Below are 19,811 nucleotides of genomic sequence, written 5' to 3' on the forward strand. Positions count from 1 at the left end.
GCTTCTTAGTAGAACATTCCAGACTAAAATCCCACTTGAACTGCAACCGACTGTCTGCAGTGACCCCATCCACACACACACACACACACACTCACTCACTCACTCACTCACTCACACACTCACTCACTCACACACTCACACACTCACACACTCACACACTCACACACTCACACACTCACACACTCACACACACACACACACACACACACACACACACACACACACACACACACACACACACACACACACACACACACACACACACACACACACACACACACACACACACACACACACACACACACACAGCCTCTTACCACAACAGCTGAGATAGATCAACAATCACAAAAATATCCCAATAACAAAAGCAGCACAAACTTCACCGATGATACAGCGTTGATGGTATTTAGTGAGTCATAGACTGGGCGGACGCACTGCTGAGGCACTGACATGTCGCATCAGCAGCTGAGGGTTCTGGGTACACGAGCAGATTATACAAGCACAATTAAGACTGAGGCACGCAGCAAAAACACATGGACGTGTTGCTGCTTCACACTTTCTTAGGTTGAGTATGTGACCTGAAGGTTAGTAGGTATATAATATAGACCTCGAGGCTGCTCTCATCAATTGTCTCTGCTAACAATTTATCAAATGCATACAGACTTTTATAGCGTCTTTCATCACATTGTTTTAGTTTTCTGGCATGCAACTTTACTGTTTTGGTTCACTCATCGGCTCTGAGAAAGTTTTAGCCCAGCAGAATAAACAGCAGACAGGCTGGGTTAATGTTGAACAAAGTGGAGCATTTAGCAGCTAAAGAGCAAGCGATTTCCCTTTAGAAGTTGGTAGAGACTAAAACAAAGCTAAAAAGGACAAAGAACATCCTGAAACCTGACTCCAAATTAATGCTTAAGTTGCTCCATATTAGCAGGGTGAGTAAATTAATTACGATTTACTGACATGTTCGCTAAATAATTATAAAGGTGACATTATGTCGGTGTTTACGGCTTGTTTCCTCTGCTACCAAGTGTCCAGAAAATCAATAAACTGTGGATTGTGCACACACTTCACCTTGGGCTCTGGGAAATTATAGTAGGGTTGTAACGGTACATCGATCTTGATCGATTATTAGATGAGAAACAATCCAATATTATCGAGGAAAGTGAAATATTGATACATATTGCCATCTTTATGATGCAAAAGGTGAAGACACAACATGCTTAAAATCATCTAAAAATGAAAAATCATCTTATTAGTTATATGATGTTGTCTCATATTGGAGATCATAAGGCTCAAACAGCAAAGATCAGATTATCATAGCAAGAGGAGATGTGCTATCATCTCATTGGCTATAATGCATAAACATGACATTAAGGAAGTGACGGTGATTGTTTTCATCTGCAGCTGTATTTTGCAGCCTGCAGATTGAGATTGAAGGCGCCAAGGGAATCGTGGCCCTGGCAGGATCCAGGGAGTTTTCAGACCAGCCTAACTGACACAGAAGTAATTTAACAGAAGCCCACCTTAATAACGAGGATCGAACATTAACCCAAACTGTCTAGGAAAAATGTAATTCTCCCCATCAGTACGGTTGATATAGCAACATAGCAGACATTTTTCAGTATTGTCTGACATTTACAGACAAAACAATAAGAAACTAATCTGCAAATGAATTGTGCATTAAAATAACCATTAGTTACAGTACAGTCCAGTTACTGCAGGTTAAACAGCATGTGTGGGTCAACTATCATTACAGAAATAATTGTATGTGTGAATAACTGCTCTTTCAATGCATTCATGATTTAGTTCTGGGAACTGAGCACAGACACTCTTCCTCATCCCTACCAGCCATTGCTGCAGCCACAGATGTGTTCTGTTAGACTGTTCTGTCATCCTGCTTCCTATCCTGATGTGATTTTCCGGATTTAAATGGGGCCTGCTTACCTCATCCGTAAATCACATCCGTTGACGTGGTGGCATCACTTCATCAGCACAGATACAGCAGCACACCAGGATGCTGTAAACAGCCGCAAAGCAGCAGGTTGGACTCTCCTAACTCAACTAGACAGGACCATGTTGAAAGACTTGGGAGCTGCAGGACATTTTTGCACTTACACAAGCTGCTACAGTACGTAGGCCGCTGCACTGACAGTCTGCAGCAAAGCCACATAAGCTGCGAATGACTCTCACTTTAGGGCTTCTTTCATAATTCAACAAACCATTCTCTGTCCTCGACTCCCTTCATCTTGCCACCAAACATAATCAAAGTTTTTGGAGGTCACGGTGATGTAGCCTACATTTGGCTCCACACCGTCAACTAGGGCACTGGTCCATTTGGTCAAATAATGACACACTGACACGCTCCCACACAGCCTGGACCGTGGATCATAAATCACAGTAAAGTAAACAGGCGAGGCAGACAAAGAGTAATGATGGAGGGAGACTTTACCACACAGAGTTAATGACATAGCTATTGATGTGGAGTGAGAATGAATACTATTGAATCTCTCACAGCTATAAAAAAAAAAAAAAAAAAAAAGACCAAGGCTTCATCCCCCTCAACTGCAGTAAAAATACCAGAGTTAAAGGGCTGTTTTGAGCGGATTAACAAAGATATTTGGAGCATTTGGTTTGCTCTTTATCTCATGCTTCACCTCCAGCTCCACAGGACTGGTACCTCATCAAGAAGCCGGGCCCGTGTTACACCCCTGAACCCCAGCCCAGACTGCAGACACAGAGCTGTAAATACCAGGCCAAGAAAAAAAAAAAAAAAACTAAACAACTTGAGGCCCAAAGTCCTGGGTTTGCAAATTCCAAGCATTTTTCCCTCTGCTGGAGCCACCTAGATTCACAGAGGGATACGACCGGGGCAGAGCTGGGATTTCACGGTAGAGGTGGAACGCAAAGCAGTCTGCTGTTTATCACTGTCTCAAGACGAAAGGGTTTCTTAGGAGATGTGTAAGGGAAAGGTATGTGCTGTTGAGAGCAGACTGAACTAATAACCCAGACATTGCCAGGTTCTGCACTGCCCCCCATCAGCGGGCAACAGTGCACCAGGCCTGTCAGTGAGGAGAGGAGGCTGTTAGCCTGCATGCTCTCTTGGCCAGCACAGTTTTTTTTTTGAGGATATAAAGGATCTTTGGCTGACGAAAGTGGGGCTACCGGCCAGAGGAAGGGAGAAGAGAGAGGGGGTGGGGGCTTTTTTTTTCCTAGTGAAAGGCCATTTCACTGCCCGCTGTTACCATAACAACAGGCTGCAGACTGGGGGGGTGCATCGCAAACTTTCTCTTTTGGCTGCAAGACACCAAGCACTGGGGCTGCTATGGGACAACGACTATCAAAGACCAAACCATAGTGGAAATAGTTCCTCCACAGATGACCAAATAACTAGCTGTTTGTTTTCCTTTCTTGACACAGATTAAAATGGCCATTTTGTGTGTGTGTGTGTGTGTGTGTGTGTGTGTGTGTGTGTGTGTGTGTGTGTGTGTGTGTGTGTGTGTTTCCTCCAACAGATTGCCAACCACAGACTACAGGGCTTCTCTGTCAGGTTGATGCTGTTCAATTTTGAAGCTGCAAAGATGCTCCTCTGGCATGGAAATACCCACCACGTAGAGCATGGAGACACATCAAATCAATATTGTATTGATGCTGTAATATGAAACTAGATTTCATGCAGTGTTTGGGTAATTGCAATATCAAGATATTGCTCCAATAATGTGTTTTACTGGCTCCATTACAAGCTGAGTGATGCAGTTTTTCTGAACTTATTTAATTGTTGAGACTGATTGAGTGCAAAATACACACACACACACACACACACACACACACACACACACACACACACACACACACACACACACACACACACACACACACACACACACACACACACACACACACACACACACACTATTATCATGACCCTGTGTTATAATATGGTGTTTTTGTCAGCATTTTCAGAGACACTGACTGAGTTGTTGTTGAAGGTTACAAAGTAGCAATATGTTGCTGCAGGACATGACAACAGCATGGTAGCCATAAAGCTGGAGTGCAAGTGGCATTCAGGTCTCAGTTACAATGTCACCGACCAACAGCTGAGCTCAGTTGTCTGCAACATAAAGTGTCAAGACAACGCAGTTCGCGTCGACGCAGATTGAAAATGACAGCGGCGTTTTTTATACTTGAATGAGGGGACTGCGGCGTATACACACACACACACACGCACGCACGCACACCGGTCCGCATTGGAGCTGTATAGCCTACGATCTGACTGGTCAATTTTTTACAAGTCATCATCTACCCGGCAGTAGAAAACTAGGCCTGTAGCTATATTGAGCACCACCCTGCAGCCCTATTTCAGATCCCATTTAAATGCGACATGTGCCGTGTGCGCGCGAGCCTAACATGGGCGAGAAGCTGCGCAAAAAAAAAAAAAGAAATGAGCTTAAATTAAATTGTAGGGCTTTTTTTCTGCGTCTGCTTACCTGCAGATGTTCCTGAAATCGTATCGGCAGTATCTGAGCCATTTCTGCAGGATTTCTGTCTGAAGAATCCGTGAGGAAGGAAAGGGGAAAGGGGAGAGCAGGAGGAATAGAGGTGATCTTGTTTTGTTTGTGCCCTAAACGTCCCCAAAAAGTAAAATGTGATGGGCAGTAGTAGGTAGTCTGTGTGGCTTGCGTTGGTATCACACGAATCCAGTGACTGTTCCCATTGAGTAGCGCCCCTACACCAGTCCTGAATCCAAAAAACTCCGCACCTCCGCTAAGAAAACTAGTCCACTTCAAACTACTATTGGTGCGTAAACCGGTTCCTCCGCGAGCCTTGTAAGGATGCAGGGCTGTCCTAAAAGTACCAGCTGCGTTTTCGTAAGTGATGACTTCTCACAAGCTCCCAGTGTCGTGGATTGTCTTTAATTCTTCAGAGCTGTCAATGCAAGCGGTCGGGTGTGCAGCTTGTACCCCTCCGCCGCAGCCCCTTCCCCCTTCCTTCCTTCCTCAACAACTTCGAAATCAGGGCCCGTGACAACAAGCGCCCCACCTTTGCATGAGTTCTTAAAAAAATCACCGGCTTGTTCTTCCCAAAAGTGTGCTGCTGTGTGGATGACGCATAGAGAGGACTGCTGACGTTTTAATGTGCTTTCCTTTTTCTTCCAAAGAGCCGAAGCTGGCCTGGAGAGCATCAGTTTGTGCACAATTGAGAAAATATATACCCTTACCGTAAGTTTAGTTTTTATTTAACATTATTTATGTCATGCATTGCACTTCATTTTATTAAGACTTTCTGTACATTTACCCAAGTACGGTACTTAAAGTGAAATTCTGGAGTAAAATCATCCCAGGGTTTTTTTTCGGCAAATACACTCATCAAATAAACCATCTAGACAATTTTTGTTGTGTAACAACTATTAACGGAAATATCCCTAAAAGTTGCTAACAGTCGAATGCAGCTAACATTGATTGATCGGGGCAGCACGGTGAAGGCATTAAAACGGCTTTTTTAACCACTAATACTGCTCAAAATAACAGCAAACCTCTGCAGTAGCATGATAAGAGTCCTTACACATTAACCAAAGCACCAATAACGTAGTTAGTGAACCCGGAGTTTATTGAAAGAGTGTTTTAAAGACTTACCTACTGGCCCCTGTACCAGCTCCTCTCATAGTAAGGTCCATTCACATCGATTACCAAAGTCAATCCAAAAGGAAGGAGCCCATTGGTGCTTTGTTTTATGTGTAAGGACTCTTATCATGCTATTGATTGCTACTGACAATGCTACTTCCTCTCTGACCGTCCTCAACAGGTTCTGGTTAATACTACTCGGTCCGACATCACTGTACTTAATACTGGGGCCCCGCAAGGGACCATTTTATCTCCACTACTTTTTTCCATATATACAAACGAATTCCAATTAGATCTGGAAAACTTTCGTTTGTTTAAATATGCTGACAATATGGCCCTGGTTGCCTTATTAAAGAAGGGGGACACAGTCGGAGAGGGAGCATATAGAACATATGTGGCATCTCTTCATAAGTGGTGTGATGCAAGTTCTTTAGAGATGAATATCACAAAAACACAGGAACTTGTTTTTTATGAAAAGGACCATGTGCAGCCCCTTACAATTAGGGGACAAGTTGTAGAGGTAGTAGACAGTTTCAAATACTTAGGTACATTTATTGATTGCAATTTAAATTTTAGTGTAAACACAGACTATATTTTTAAAACCTGTAACCAACGTCTACATTTACTGCGCAAACTCAACTCATTCAGAGTGAGCAAGCGCATTATGGAAACAGTTTATAAGAACCTTATTGAGGGCATTTTAACTTTTAATATGGCTACGTGGTATGGTAACCTAAACGTAAAAGGAAGAAGCAAGCTGCAGAGAATAATAAACCTTGCCTCAAAAATCATAGGGACAAAACAGAAACAATTAAGTTGTATGTACGAGGAAGTGCTAAGGAAAAAAGCTGTCAAAATAGCAAACGATCCGTCCCATCCACTGCACAGGGAGTTTGAACTTCTTCCCTCGGGTAGACGTTACAAAATGCCAAGGGCAAATCGTAACATTTTTAATTGGGGTACTGAACACCATATCCCGCTGATGTGTATACTGTCACTGCTGCCCTGCTTCTTGCCCTGAAGATGTCTGTGTGTAAATGTTGTTGTTGTTGTTGTTGTTGTTGCTGTTGTTGTTGTTGTCCTGCTGTTTGAGACCAAAGACGAATCTCCACACCGTGGACAATAAAGAATTAACTAACTAACTAACTAACTAACTTGCAGAGGTTTGGTGTTATCATGAGCAGTATTAGTGGTTAAAAAGGCCATTTTAATGCGTTCACCGTGCTGCCCCGAGCTAATCTGTGTTAGCTGCATGCAGCTGTTAGCGACTGTCTCGATAGGTTATTTGATGAGTGTATTTGCTGAAAAAGAATGATTTTAGGAATCACTTTAAGTACAATTTTGAGGTACTTGTACTTTACTTGAGTAATTCCGTTTCAATCTACTTTATTTTTCAGCTCCACTACATTTCAGAGTAAATATTTTACTATTTATTTCACTACATTTATTTGGTAATTTTAGTTACTTTCACAGATTCAGATTATTAATACTAAATATTATCAGGAAATGAAATAACATATATTGGTATAGATTAAGCTAACCAGCAGAATATAAAGTGAATAAAAGTAGCCACACCTTTATCAGCTGCAACATTAAAGTGATATTTACATTACTCTATCAATTATAATGCAACAATATGATATTCTGGAATGAGCCATTCTGCATAATGAGTACTTTTACTTTTTGTACTTTAAGTACATTTCATTTTTAATGCTTATATTTTTGTACTTTTACTTTATAACATATTGAATGCAAGAGTTTTACTTGTAACTGAGAATTTCTACTCTGTGGTTTTACTGAGGGCTTCTTCCACCACTGATATGATGAGACTCCGTGGGCACAAAATGGAAAAAAAACGGTACAAATTCTGTGTTCAAAAGTCATAAATGAACTGTCAGCTGTTTGCGGTTGGTCTGAGAAATACTTCCGTTTAAAAAAATCAACGAAGGCCTTTATTCTTCCGCTGTGAGTCAGTATTACACACTGCAGGATGTGGAGAGCACAGACATCCTTTGAAGTCAAAAAGCTACTGTTGCAAAGGATCTGACTCACACGATACAGTTTTAACTTCCTCAATTGATTGAAGTGGTTGATAGAAGTTTTGCATGAAAGGGCAGGATTAGGTGCTATATGATCAGCCTGTAAAGTAGCTTGATCCTATCAATACACAGATAGTTATAACACGTTAAGAATAAAAACTCATACAGTGCTGCAGGGATGATGTATTTTGCGAGGCCGACACGGAAGTTAGCATCACCCAAAAAGCAAATAGGATTTTTCCATTGGATTTTGGACTAGTACAGAACATGTGACGAACAAAAGTTTATGTTTCTTACACGCTTTGTTCAGCAAGATAATTTTCACAAAAGAACACAACTTTTAAGATCTTTGAAGGGTAAATGTAAAGTAACAGCTATCGTTATGCTATGAACAATCTACACAACCCACTAGCTTCTAACTGATGTAGTTTGTGCAGCGTGATGGCGTTTGTAGTCTCATTTATTCACTGTTTTCACTTTTTGAGACGCGTACAAGATTCCAGATTCACAAGCGCCATATTGACTGATGAATTTTATCTCCTAGAACAAAAAGTTAAATCTCTTAAGTCTGTATTAACCACAGACCGTCTATCCGTCTGTCACAGCTCTGTCACAGCTCTGTCACAGCGACAGCATCCCAGCCATGTAAGATACAGTCATGAAATTTGTGTGTTGTTGAGATCAAAATTAAGGTTTAGTTAAAAAATGGATGTGGCCTGGGTCCCCCCGTTTTTTCACCCCTGGCCCGATAACTGTGCTAGAGAGTCATGAAATTTTACAGGTGTGTAGTTGACACGGATGGTCTCTAGTTATCCTTAGTGGCTTCAAGATGCTCGCCACGTAACTGAATTGTCCAGACAGGGATTTTTGCTGCATGCCATCCCTCGTCTCTCTCTCTCTCCCTTCATTTCCTGTCACTTCTCTACTCCCACTATACCCAATAAAGGCCCCAAAATCTATGAAATAAAAGCTTTAAGTGGAAATGAAATTGAGTCTCAGTGAATAAATCAAAAATACTCCATTGTCACTTTAAAATTATTCTCCAAGATATGGATGGTGAGCTCCTGCTCGCAAATCACCCAAATGTTGTTTCGGGTTCAGGATCCTGAGAATATGTGAGCTCAGCTTCAACCCAGCAGTAATCCTGTAACAGAACTACAAGATGCCTTACACCCTCCTGTCAAACTACATGGGCTCCAGGAAGTTATTTAGTACCCATTTACACCAGCGGCCTATGTAAATACAGCAGCTGCAGTCAAAGAAGCCTCTGCACTTTCAGCCTGTTCTGAAATCTACCGCTGAAACCGTTATTACTATAAAAACACAAGTCACTTCTAAACACTTGAAGACATAATATCAAGATTTTTGCTCTGTAAGTAATTTCATGACTTTAGGCACATTATAGTCATAATTTAGCCTAAGTTTGGAAAGAGTTATTTGCCCACTTAATGAGCGGATATTACTCTGAAACTAGTGATCAAAATTACTAAAATGTTAGATAGATGTAAAATGTTGATTATACTGCTGTGACAGGTCCAGGATTTATGGTTTGGTCGCAGAAAAGGCGGTTTCACTCTGACAGGAAGCAGGTGTAACCAGCAGCATCTGGTCAGTGACCACTGGAAGGCAGTTCACACACACACACACACCACACCACACACACACACGCACACGCACACAGGTCCTGTTGTCTCAGTTAAACCCACAAACCCTCCGCTCACCGACTCACTGTTGATGTTTTGAATTTTCTCAAAGGACTTCCTCAAGCATCATAATGCACTTTATCATCTTAATGGACCACAAACACACAAACACAAACACACGCACACACACGCACACACACACACACACACACACACACATACACACACACAACAAAAACCCCAAATAAAGACCTTGGTCCTGGTTAACTGATGGTTAAGCAACAGTAAATATGGGAAAACTGTGGTTAAAAAAAAGAAAAAAATGAGAACAGTGTCAAGCAGATGCATTTTGACCTTGTATTGCACAATATCTGTAGTATCACACTATAAAAGACACCTGTTACATACAGCATCGACCTTTGGCAATGCACTCCAGCCATCAAACTTAACTAAACTTGGGAAAAGATACACACCAAATCTGTACTTGTGAGTAAAATAAAAATGATTCACGGAGACATTTATCTTAACAGTTCATCACACATGACTAGACAGCAGTAATGGAAATGAGCAGGATGCACAAAGTGAAGGGAGGCTCTTTGGTATCTTATAACAGCAGAAATATTACGCCTTGTATGTTTAAAAGTGAGTGAAATACAGTGATCTCACAGCAACATTTCCCCTCTTCACTAGAGGAAAGTTAAACGTGTGCAATTGTTGCTAAAAGTGATGACAAAACAGGAAAATCACTTTGTCAAACCACAGGACTTTATGATCTGTGGGCGTTAAGTTTGTCTCGCCTATTGTAATCCAGAAACAACATAAAGAAAACAGTTATTTTGCCGTATCCCTGATTTCAGATGTAATTACGCTTTTTTGGGATACCAAGTAGATCTACAGTAAAGTGTATAATTATGCTCATATAACTCTTATGAATACCAAGTGAGAGAAACTTCTCGTAGTGGGGTTTTAAGGGTGTGCAGGGTGAGTTAAATATGCTGTGTGCTTGGCCTGGCTCTTGCTGTCTATCAGAAGCAGCTGGTTATTCTTGTGGTGAGAAATCATCTCGTTGAGGGTGGTGAAAATCTGAGAGAGAGAGAGAGATAAAAGGAGCATGGTAATTAAATGAAAAAAAGAATGAATTCTGCCAGAACCCTGCTGTCTTTATCTTCTCCTTCCTGTCTCTCTCTTAAATCTAAATTTTCCCTCACCTCCTCGTTCTTCTTGCCCTCTTTTCCAAGGGCGTAACCTTGTGTCCCCCCCAGGAAGCGAATGGGAATGTTGTACACCTTCTGCTGGTAGAGCACAGCGAGGGTGAACGGCTGCCGGGCGCTCTGGGCTGAGCTTTTTCGAATAAGAAAGGCACCATCCTACAACAGGGGAAAAAGAGAGGAAAATCTGAGCAAGAATGACAAAAGAGTAGAGACAATAAAAATGGAAGCTTTGATAAGAGAACAGGGAGGTAAAAACTGAGGGGAATGTAAAAAGACTGTACATATTATGCAGAGTAAGTGATGGAAATGAAAAATAAATCACCGTCATGGAGCCCTGAAGGTGTCTGACTCACTCACTGGCTTTTGTTTGAATGTCAGCAAAAAACATGCACAGAAACACTCCATTTGTCTCTGCAACACCCTTGCCTTAAGCCCTTGTGTTTGCTCAGTTGAAAATTTAAAAAAGCTGATTGCGGTTGAAATGACTCTCCCATCATTAGCTGATTATTACACCATGAAATGAAACATGAAACTGTTAGCTTTACCTTGTTGACCCTCAGTAAGAGATCCTCAGCTCTCTTTCTGTTGCAATCTCCTGCAAACCATTCTTTGTCCTGTAAAATGTCCAAGACACCGACCACAAAGAAACATAAAACCAAGAGACCCAAAGCAACTGCAAAAAGACACACAATGGCTACTAAGAGACATAAAACTACCGCAGAGACAGAACTTCAGAAGAGGGACCAAGAGTGCCTACAAAATACTGTTGAAGGATCTGTTTGTAAAATTTTACATGTATTATTTGCTTTTTATTGCAGATGGCCGAATGGTTTGTTAGGTAACTACAAACTTTCCCCAACTTTCTCAGTTAACTGTAACAGCCTGTAGGTTAGCTTCTTCAGAGGCTGAAACTATTGATCTATTTTTTGAATGTTCATGTGTCAAATTGCTCTTGTCTGAAGTGCATAGTTCCTCCCTCTATTTGCCAGCAATTATATTACTTACTATGTGTACAATTTGGATACAAACATTTCTAATACTGTCAATCTTTGGATTACAGGCATTCTGCTTAAATACCATATTCATACTTTCACAATGTTCATTTACAATTTTGACAACTATTTCTGGTCCCTAAAAATACTCTGAGGAAGATCTTGTAGCTCCAAACGTTGCCTTTTTAGTTCAATACATTATTCATATTGGAATATTACAGTGTGCAAACCTCATTTGTTGAGACACAAAACCAGAGAGATGTGTCACGGCTACAAAGCAACGCAAAACAACAAAAAAAGAGACAAATGGGCCTTTTGCATGACTGTTGTTTCATAATGCGCCCATGCATATCAACAAGAGTAAAACAGTCTTCACTAACTTATGTTAGAGTTTCTGTGTGCAGAGCGATAACATACCTCATTCCCAGATTGTTTGGTTGCCCTCGTACCACCAGAGGACACTTTAAACAGATAGAAAACATGACATCTATTTACTTGACAACAGTCAGGTGGTTACAAGGAAGTAAAGCAAGCAAATGATCAGTAATCCCTCGGGATTTGAATAAAACTCTCTTTTCAAAAAATGTGCCTTACTGTCTGCCGTAGGAGGATTTGGAAAGCTGAAATAAAGACAAGAAGGCTAATGTTATACACTGAATTTTATGCTGATGCACTTGCTCCTGGGACAACTGCAAAAACATGCTGAAAATGAATCATTTGCACAACCTTTAAGTGATGTTTCACCTGTCTTACAAACTTTCTTTCTTACCTGTGCTTGGCTTCTTTCAGGTTTGCTGGCAGAGGGGGCTTACCACTGGGGGTCGGTGGAGGGAGTTTGGTAGGAAATGTGGCTCTTCTAGCTTCAACTGTAGGAGCTATAGAATAAAGTTAGGTACTCTGCATTATCATGATAAAAAAATTCTCTTGGATCTGATTTGATGTTAATACGGGTAGAGAACTGTGCTCTTTACCTGATTTTAACTCATTCAAGGAAGGTAAGAATGAATTCTGAAAGAGGAAATAAAAAGTCACTGCTGCTGTGTCACACTGATGATGAATTTCATTTCCTACATAGGAAATGGAAACTAAGGGTAAGAATGAAAACTTCCATTTCTAATTCAGCCCCTATCTTGACAGTCTGACTTTAAATGAGGACAGTACTTAGCATGAGGATATAATCCGACTAGACACTGAGATGAATAGACACACTCACAGACTGAGCTCTGGGAATCGGAGGCTTCATCCTGCAGATAAAGAGAAAGTTAATCTTCATTACATATTTAGTACCAGATATTTACAGCGTAATACCACTAATATATCTGTTACATTTGCATTTTGCTGCAAAAACACTGCAGCATCATTGTCTGATGTGTCATGGAGTATGAAGCAGACAGATTATATCACTGGTGAATGCACTTCATCGTGCATCGTGGTTAGGAAGTAGGTTGAAAGCTGCTTTGACGCAGGTTGAAATGCACTTACATGCGAGAAGGTACAAGTACTGTCTTGGGAGGTGGAGGCATCTTAATCGGCCCACGAGGGGAAGGAGAGCAAGCTGAGGAGCAGGAGGGAAGGAAATTATCATTTTTTATTAGACTTTTCATTATCTGGGAAAGACATTTAATGTCTGATCATCACTCACAGACCAGAGTGTTCCCGCAAACTTAAAGTAGCTCTTGTGTCGCAACCTACCAGCTGTAGGTTCCAAATACAGCTCGTCATTATCTTCCTGAAACACAAAATGAAAAATATTGTCTTATCATGCTAATAGTATATTTATCTACAGACTAAATGAACAGCTGGGTGAGCTTTCCTGTGGAAGCTCAGTAATGAAGCAGTTCAGGCAGAGCACTGAAGTCGTGCTGGTTTTAGTTTCGTTCATGCTTCATAATGACTGACTCATTCACAGCTGTGTGGCTGGTAACATCCAATAATAATATTCATGTGTAGAGCACTATACTCTTTATACTCTTATAAGGACCTTTGCTCCTCCTTATGTGTTAAGCTGTTGATGTGTTTGTCTCATCCTACCTGTTCTTCATTTGGATCCAGATACACATCTGAAATGCAGAAAGAAAATATTGGTATTGATTTGTGTGTCTGTGGTATCTTACAGGCTTCAAGTGATGGTGAACGGCCCCGAAAACCTTGACTACAGTATTAAAATGTAATGGGATCACACCAGCTGCAATGCCAGGGGCAGTGCTGGCCTAAAGGTTAGAGAAGCGAGTTTTGACCAGAAGCGAGTTATGACCAGAAGGTCGTCAGGAAAAGTGAATAAGGAGTGCCATCCGTTATTACCACCACTGAGGTGACCAACTGCTCACTGGCCAGCAGATCAGACTGTGGTTGTACTGGGCAGCTTCCAGGTGTAAATTTGCAACTGTGGAGATGTGATCAGGGCGTTCCTGACAAAAACAGCTTTATCTCCCTGAATAAATAAAGGTTAAAAAAAATCATGCCAGAGGCGTAAAAGTGGTGGGACAATGGCCCCTTTCTCTACTTTCTGCAATGAAAAAGAAGAATCAGACTTTTTGGAAACTTTTTGGTACAAAATGATTGCTTTGTTGTTCGGATCACTTTGCTAATGCAGCAGCATCAGTCTCTGAGGCTCAACAGTAGGTGGCACTCTCTTCTTTGTTTCATCCACAGCTGCAGTCCCCGCTTCACTACACAATTCTGCTTGTGGTTTTATTTATCTTTATTCCAAACAAACTGCTGTTGCTGCTGGTAACATTAAACACAATTCTTGACATGCACCATGAGGATTTTAACTGGGAAAAATAATCAGAGATAACAGGTGCATAATCTTTCATGGGTTTATCATGTATTTCTGTAAAAAAATGTTTATTTATGTTTATTTAAGTATGCAGCATGTGGTTGCCATATCACCTAATTAATAAAATGTACCTTGTTCTCAGTCAACAGTGTATTACAGGCTGATGGATAACTTCTATGAAAGGCTTATTTGTGTTGGTAGAAGTGATCACTGCACCTTCCTCAGTGTTGGCTGCAGGGACAGGAGCAGAGCGAACCGGTGGTGGAGGCATCATCATCTTCCTCCCAGGCTTATCATTTCTGTCTATCTCAGGTGCTGAAGATATGGGTTACAGCGACGAAGAGAGGTGGGTAAAAAAAATGAATCACCAAAATCACCAAATGAATATGTTTGTTTAGAGCTGCAAATGACTACAGATTAATGACTCACGTTTCTTGGTTTTGGGCTCACCGAAGAGATCGTCAGCACGTTGTTGAGGCTTCGGGATAACAAATCATTTCGTTAAAACACTTTTTAAATGTCTTGGCAGATGCAGAGACACAGAAAGACAAATTTGCAGGACACTGATCTGTTGTTACCAAGGGTTTGCCTGGTCTGGGTGGAGGAGCAGCCTGCCTCTGTGGAGGAGTAGGATTTGATGTCCTTTCTACAAAAAAAGCATCACAGATCAGAATTTTAGGGAAAAGGTTAGTTTTATTTTATCAGGTGTCTTAATTCTGTACTTTAACTGTTTATACCCAAACTCTATCTGCAGTAATGAGTCAGTGCTGTTACCCAGATAAACGTCCTCCTCCACTTTTCTTTGTGGTACTTTCACAGCCGGACGCTCACAGGGAGGCACTTCATACATGTCACTGTCCTCGTCATCCTGAGGAAATTAGAAAATATAAAGCGTAACTATTTTAAAGGTGCATTTTCACAAAAAGTCATCACCACATTGATACTGAGACATTACTACAAGAGTTTCAGTTAAATTAATTGTACAGTCGCCCACATTTTGTGTAACAGCGTAAACCTGCTGCTGACCTGTAATAGAAACACAGCTCTGGTTATAACTTTATACGTAAAAACTTCTTTTGCAGGTGAGATCAAGCATGAAACTTCTTGTCATAAAGAGGGGGGATGAACAAGCAGTAATAAGGCATCCTCCATAAAAAGAAGCAACAGAGCTTAAGGGGAAATGTGGTAACTGCCACATAACACGTGACGTAGCACCTTTAATTAGAACACATATTGACAAACTCGTATTTTTACTTACAAACTCATCCTGTGGCCACCCGAACCCTGCATTGTCATCTGAGGGGGAAAGGTAGATAATACAGTCTGCAATCCAGTGAGGAAACAAAGACAGGTGGAATCAAAACAGTTTCCCTTTTATTCGTAGGTGACGTTAAATCTCACCTGTCCTTTTGGGTGGAGCTGGAGGGGCAGCGTGTCTGACGGAGAGAGGAGCGGTAAGATGCTGCAGTACTCTATTTATGACATGCATAATATATTAACAAGCAACACTAATGGCTGCAATACTTACAGGTTCTTCAGTTTTCCAAAGAAGCTCTGAAAAACACAACAACCTCAGATGAGTATCCAGAGATTTAACACAGATGACATAAATTTAGCTGCATGCCTGGCTAGTAATCATTTACTTTGTGTCATCTATTAGCTTTATTATCAAGTCTGAGTCAGTGGCTGCTTTTTTGGGAAGGCCAGCACAATGGACAATAGAGCTTTATTTAGTATGCAAGGTGATTTAGTACAGTAAATAAACAATAATAAAAACACCTGAAGTACTCCATTACACTGTACCATGTAGAATTATAAAGCAGTATATAAACACTTAATTAAACACATATACATACAACAAGTATCTGTTAATGTATTTAATAGATATATAATATATAAATGTGAATACAAACAACAATATTCAACATCTATACTGTTCAAGCAAGTAAGTTCTAAACAAGTTTATAAGGTTATTTTATATACAGTAGGTGGTCATATGGATGTCCATGTACAGAATATACAGATTTATTTGTTTTGACAAAAGTGCATAAATGTAATTATAATCTGATATTATAATATGATTTATTTTATTTAAGTGGGTTTAAAGATGTTTATAAATATGTTTGACATATGTATACTTTTAGTAATATTAGTTTTATAGAGGGGACTTACGTATAGTTGTTTAAAAAATGCATTACTTAACACTGAAAATGTAATATATCTACTTATAAGTACATCATAGTCTATTTTAGTCTGTTATAAATCCATTTTATTTTTATTTTTACAAGTTACACTCTACTTTATACTTTTACTCCACCTCAGTTCAGAGGGAAATAATGCACTTTTTACTCCACTACAGTTATTTGATAACTTTAGTTACTGGTTACTTTGCATATTTAGATTAATACATGTAATTCAACATATAATAAACAAATAAGTGATGATAAATCATTGTAGGTTAGAAGACACTTTATTGACTCCCAGTGGGACAGTCCCAAATAAGAGTGATTCAAATGAGCTCCACTTTGACCAGCTGCAACATACTGTAAGTGAAACACACATTAATACATCAATAATTATATTAATATATATATTAATATAGATATAATTCTGAATGGACAATTCTGATATGTAATTAAGTTATTTGAATGCATGATGATTGTAACAGAGTATTTCTACACTGTGGTATTACTACTTTTACTTAAGTAAAAGATCAAAATACTTCCTCCACCACTGATTATTTCTTTATATTGACTTGTTTATTTATATATTAGTAGGAGCAGAATCTTATCATCATGAGAGGAATCCACATTATTGGTTAAAACACAGAAAAGTTCATCTGCTGTGTTTTAACTGACATTGGCAGGAGGAGGAGTTGATGAACACTGATACATCAAGTGAAATCAGGAAGTGGAGCAGCAGCATGTTTTCCCACAGTGCCAGGCAGCTGTAGAGGAAGTACTGACGTAAAGTAGAGTATTATAGGTGGACAGAGAGAGGGATGGACTACAGAGTTTCTACTTCTCACACACAAAATATCAGTCAGAGTTGATACATGAGGCGCAGGTGAAAGGTGATGAAAGGGGTGAAAAGAACTACGTTACTGTTCTGCTGCAGTATTTCTGACCTTTTCCTCTCACAGTAAATCCAAAAATATCTGTATTTTAATGCCGGGTCAAGTTACAGTGACAGTGTTCGGCTTTGTGTCAGCCTGCTGTAACGTCTCTCTGGTGTTGTGCCGCCTGTAAAGTCTCAGTGAAAAGTGTTATCAGTGTCCCGGGAGGCCGACAGGAGGAAAAAGGAAAAAAGTCATGTAACCGTGGAGTGAAATCTGATCAACAAGGACAAGACACACTGAGCGTCATTCAAATGTATCCCTACTCAAACAATAGAAATAGTCTCATATCTCTGTTATCACAAGCTGTTATAGTAAATATTAATGCAAAAATAATCACATACCATACTATCATTTTAATATACTGCTGGTTATCAATTATTAAACTCCACAAGCAGGATTCACAAAAGTATTGGTTACAAATACAGTGTTTTCCATTTTTTGGTTAAGTCGACCAAACCCTCTGTATCTTAAAAACACAGTTCCACTGATAGATAGACCGTGGAGCTGTTTTACCCCTCCGACAATACTTATACACTTATACACAGTGATATCCGTGTTATATAAAATAGACTAGAGAGTGAAAACAATCACATGTATTCTCACTATAAAGTAAAATTTGAGTTTTTCCATGTGTCTCTGGACATTGTGGGACATTTTGCATGAGACAAAAGACTAAAAACTATTAAAAAAGATCAACACCAACATTAAAGTTAAAATAAACATTGTCCTCTCTGAATCAGAGACAATGTGTTTTTCCCTGAGCGAACAACAGCACCTTTCAAACTGTTGTGAACATGTTTACTGGAAAAGAGGACAAGATGCATTATGGGAAAGTGATGGCAACCCCTCTGGCAAGACAAGTGACATGCATTTCAAATATGAATATTTCAAATCGCACAACTGCAAACTAAATGTGAAGCTTGATGTAGAAGTGACACTATTTACTTCTTTACATCTACTTGAAATATGATGTATTTTTTTCTAAATTTCCAGTTATTTGAATTTGTTACATTTCTGCATAATAAAAACTAAAAGATAGAACTTAATCTATTTCATCTGCCCCTGAATCAACTGTGATTCAACCCTTGTAAGTTACACTGAAACATCTTTAATGGAACTTTAATAAATTCAACAAAGGAACTGATTTTATGGAGGACTGCACAAACATAAAATAATGTTTAACAAACTTGTTTGGCCTTTATTCTGTATTAAAGCACAACACTGTTACCTATGTATTTACTTTCAGGTTATCTGCCTTCACACCCCAACAAAATCACATCTTTTTCTAGTGTAGCTGCCATCATATCTTTTCTGCCATTCAGAATTCAGAACATCCTAAAAATAAAAGTGATTACATGGAAGGTTTACAGTTGACTTACTAACTAGAACTCTGCTATCGACTACACATGCTGACTTCCTCCTAGCTCCACCCAAAGTCACCAGAATGTGCACCAACATATAAGCAAAATAAAACAGTACTTTACCATTGTCGTAGTTTGGGGAAGAGTCTCGCAGCTCAAGTCATGAGGAAAGGTCTTTGTTTCGGTCCTTGGATGCAAATGGTTTTGAAGATTGAAAGTGAGTGATACAGCGAGAATGTGTAGAGCAGCTCTAACTGATCTTATTTGCATTTCCTTCCTGTGTCAGACAGACAGCCTCACCTGCTGCTGGACAGTCAGCCCTTAAAAGAGCCACAGCTCAAACACAGCTCCACATTTCCCTACTACAAACTGCTAACTGCCATGTAACTATGTACCGCAACTGGCAAATAACATCTCCTTTGTATTCCATCTGCAATCAGAAGGGGAAATTAATTATTAACTCTTGACACACACACACATGCAGTGCAGTGGTGGACTCAGGCTGTCTGGGGAGGGGATGAAAAGGCATGCAGTGGGGCACCAGCATGCAGGAAGTACATTATCATGTTTCTTATACGATACATAGGCAAATAGGGGCATGTTCGAATCCAACAGTGCACATGTTTATCAATGAAGCTAACTAAGTAAGCTAAGTTCTCACTACAGTGTAATGATGGTCATTTTCGGCATGAAAAAACATCAAATAAGCCATCAAGACAGTTTTTTTTCATTGATAAATCATGTGTGGAGAATGCCCGGAGAGAAGCTTACACCACCAAACCTCTGCAGTGGCATGATTAGGTTCCCTAGACATAAAATTAAGCAACAACAACAACCTAGTTAGTTGACCCTCAGTTTATTTAGTCTTTCCAGTAGATCCATGTTGACAGGTATTCCATACAAGTCGTTTACCCAATACACTGGAGTTCAGTTTAAGGAGGAAAGTTTTGGCATTTCTAATTCCATGGAAATGCATTATTACTTGGCTGTTTGTGACGATGTCTATCGAGTGTTGACATGGAAATGAAAGGAGTCGTATCAATATTAGTG

At 39.9% G+C, this 19,811-nt stretch overlaps 2 protein-coding genes across 3 annotated transcripts in view; both read right to left on the minus strand.

Annotated features, from left to right (window-relative positions):
• cltcl1 (clathrin, heavy chain-like 1) overlaps positions 1-4,673 on the minus strand; it is a 32,041-nt gene extending 27,368 nt beyond the window's left edge. For both annotated transcript variants that reach the window (XM_083912645.1, XM_083912644.1), the window contains exon 1: positions 4,485-4,673. In XM_083912645.1, coding sequence (XP_083768771.1) covers positions 4,485-4,526 — 42 coding nt within the window. In that variant the 5' untranslated portion in view covers positions 4,527-4,673. The remainder of the gene's footprint in view (positions 1-4,484) is intronic.
• A 5,593-nt stretch (positions 4,674-10,266) lies between these two features.
• LOC310945937 (uncharacterized protein) lies at positions 10,267-19,556 on the minus strand (the record flags this gene model as incomplete). Its single annotated transcript, XM_083912199.1, has 19 exons — positions 10,267-10,383; positions 10,509-10,667; positions 11,057-11,125; positions 11,921-11,964; positions 12,098-12,123; positions 12,273-12,378; positions 12,475-12,511; positions 12,717-12,747; positions 12,986-13,058; positions 13,196-13,232; positions 13,535-13,563; positions 14,499-14,597; positions 14,712-14,760; positions 14,861-14,928; positions 15,057-15,150; positions 15,541-15,578; positions 15,684-15,718; positions 15,811-15,836; positions 19,533-19,556. 19 exons carry the CDS (start codon positions 19,554-19,556, stop codon positions 10,267-10,269), a joined length of 1,161 nt encoding a protein of 386 aa, XP_083768325.1.
• Between the last annotated feature and the right edge of the window lie 255 nt (positions 19,557-19,811).

Source organism: Echiichthys vipera, assembly GCF_963691815.1.
Source record: "Echiichthys vipera genome assembly, chromosome: 4".
Classification (NCBI taxonomy): Eukaryota; Metazoa; Chordata; class Actinopteri; order Perciformes; family Trachinidae; genus Echiichthys; species Echiichthys vipera.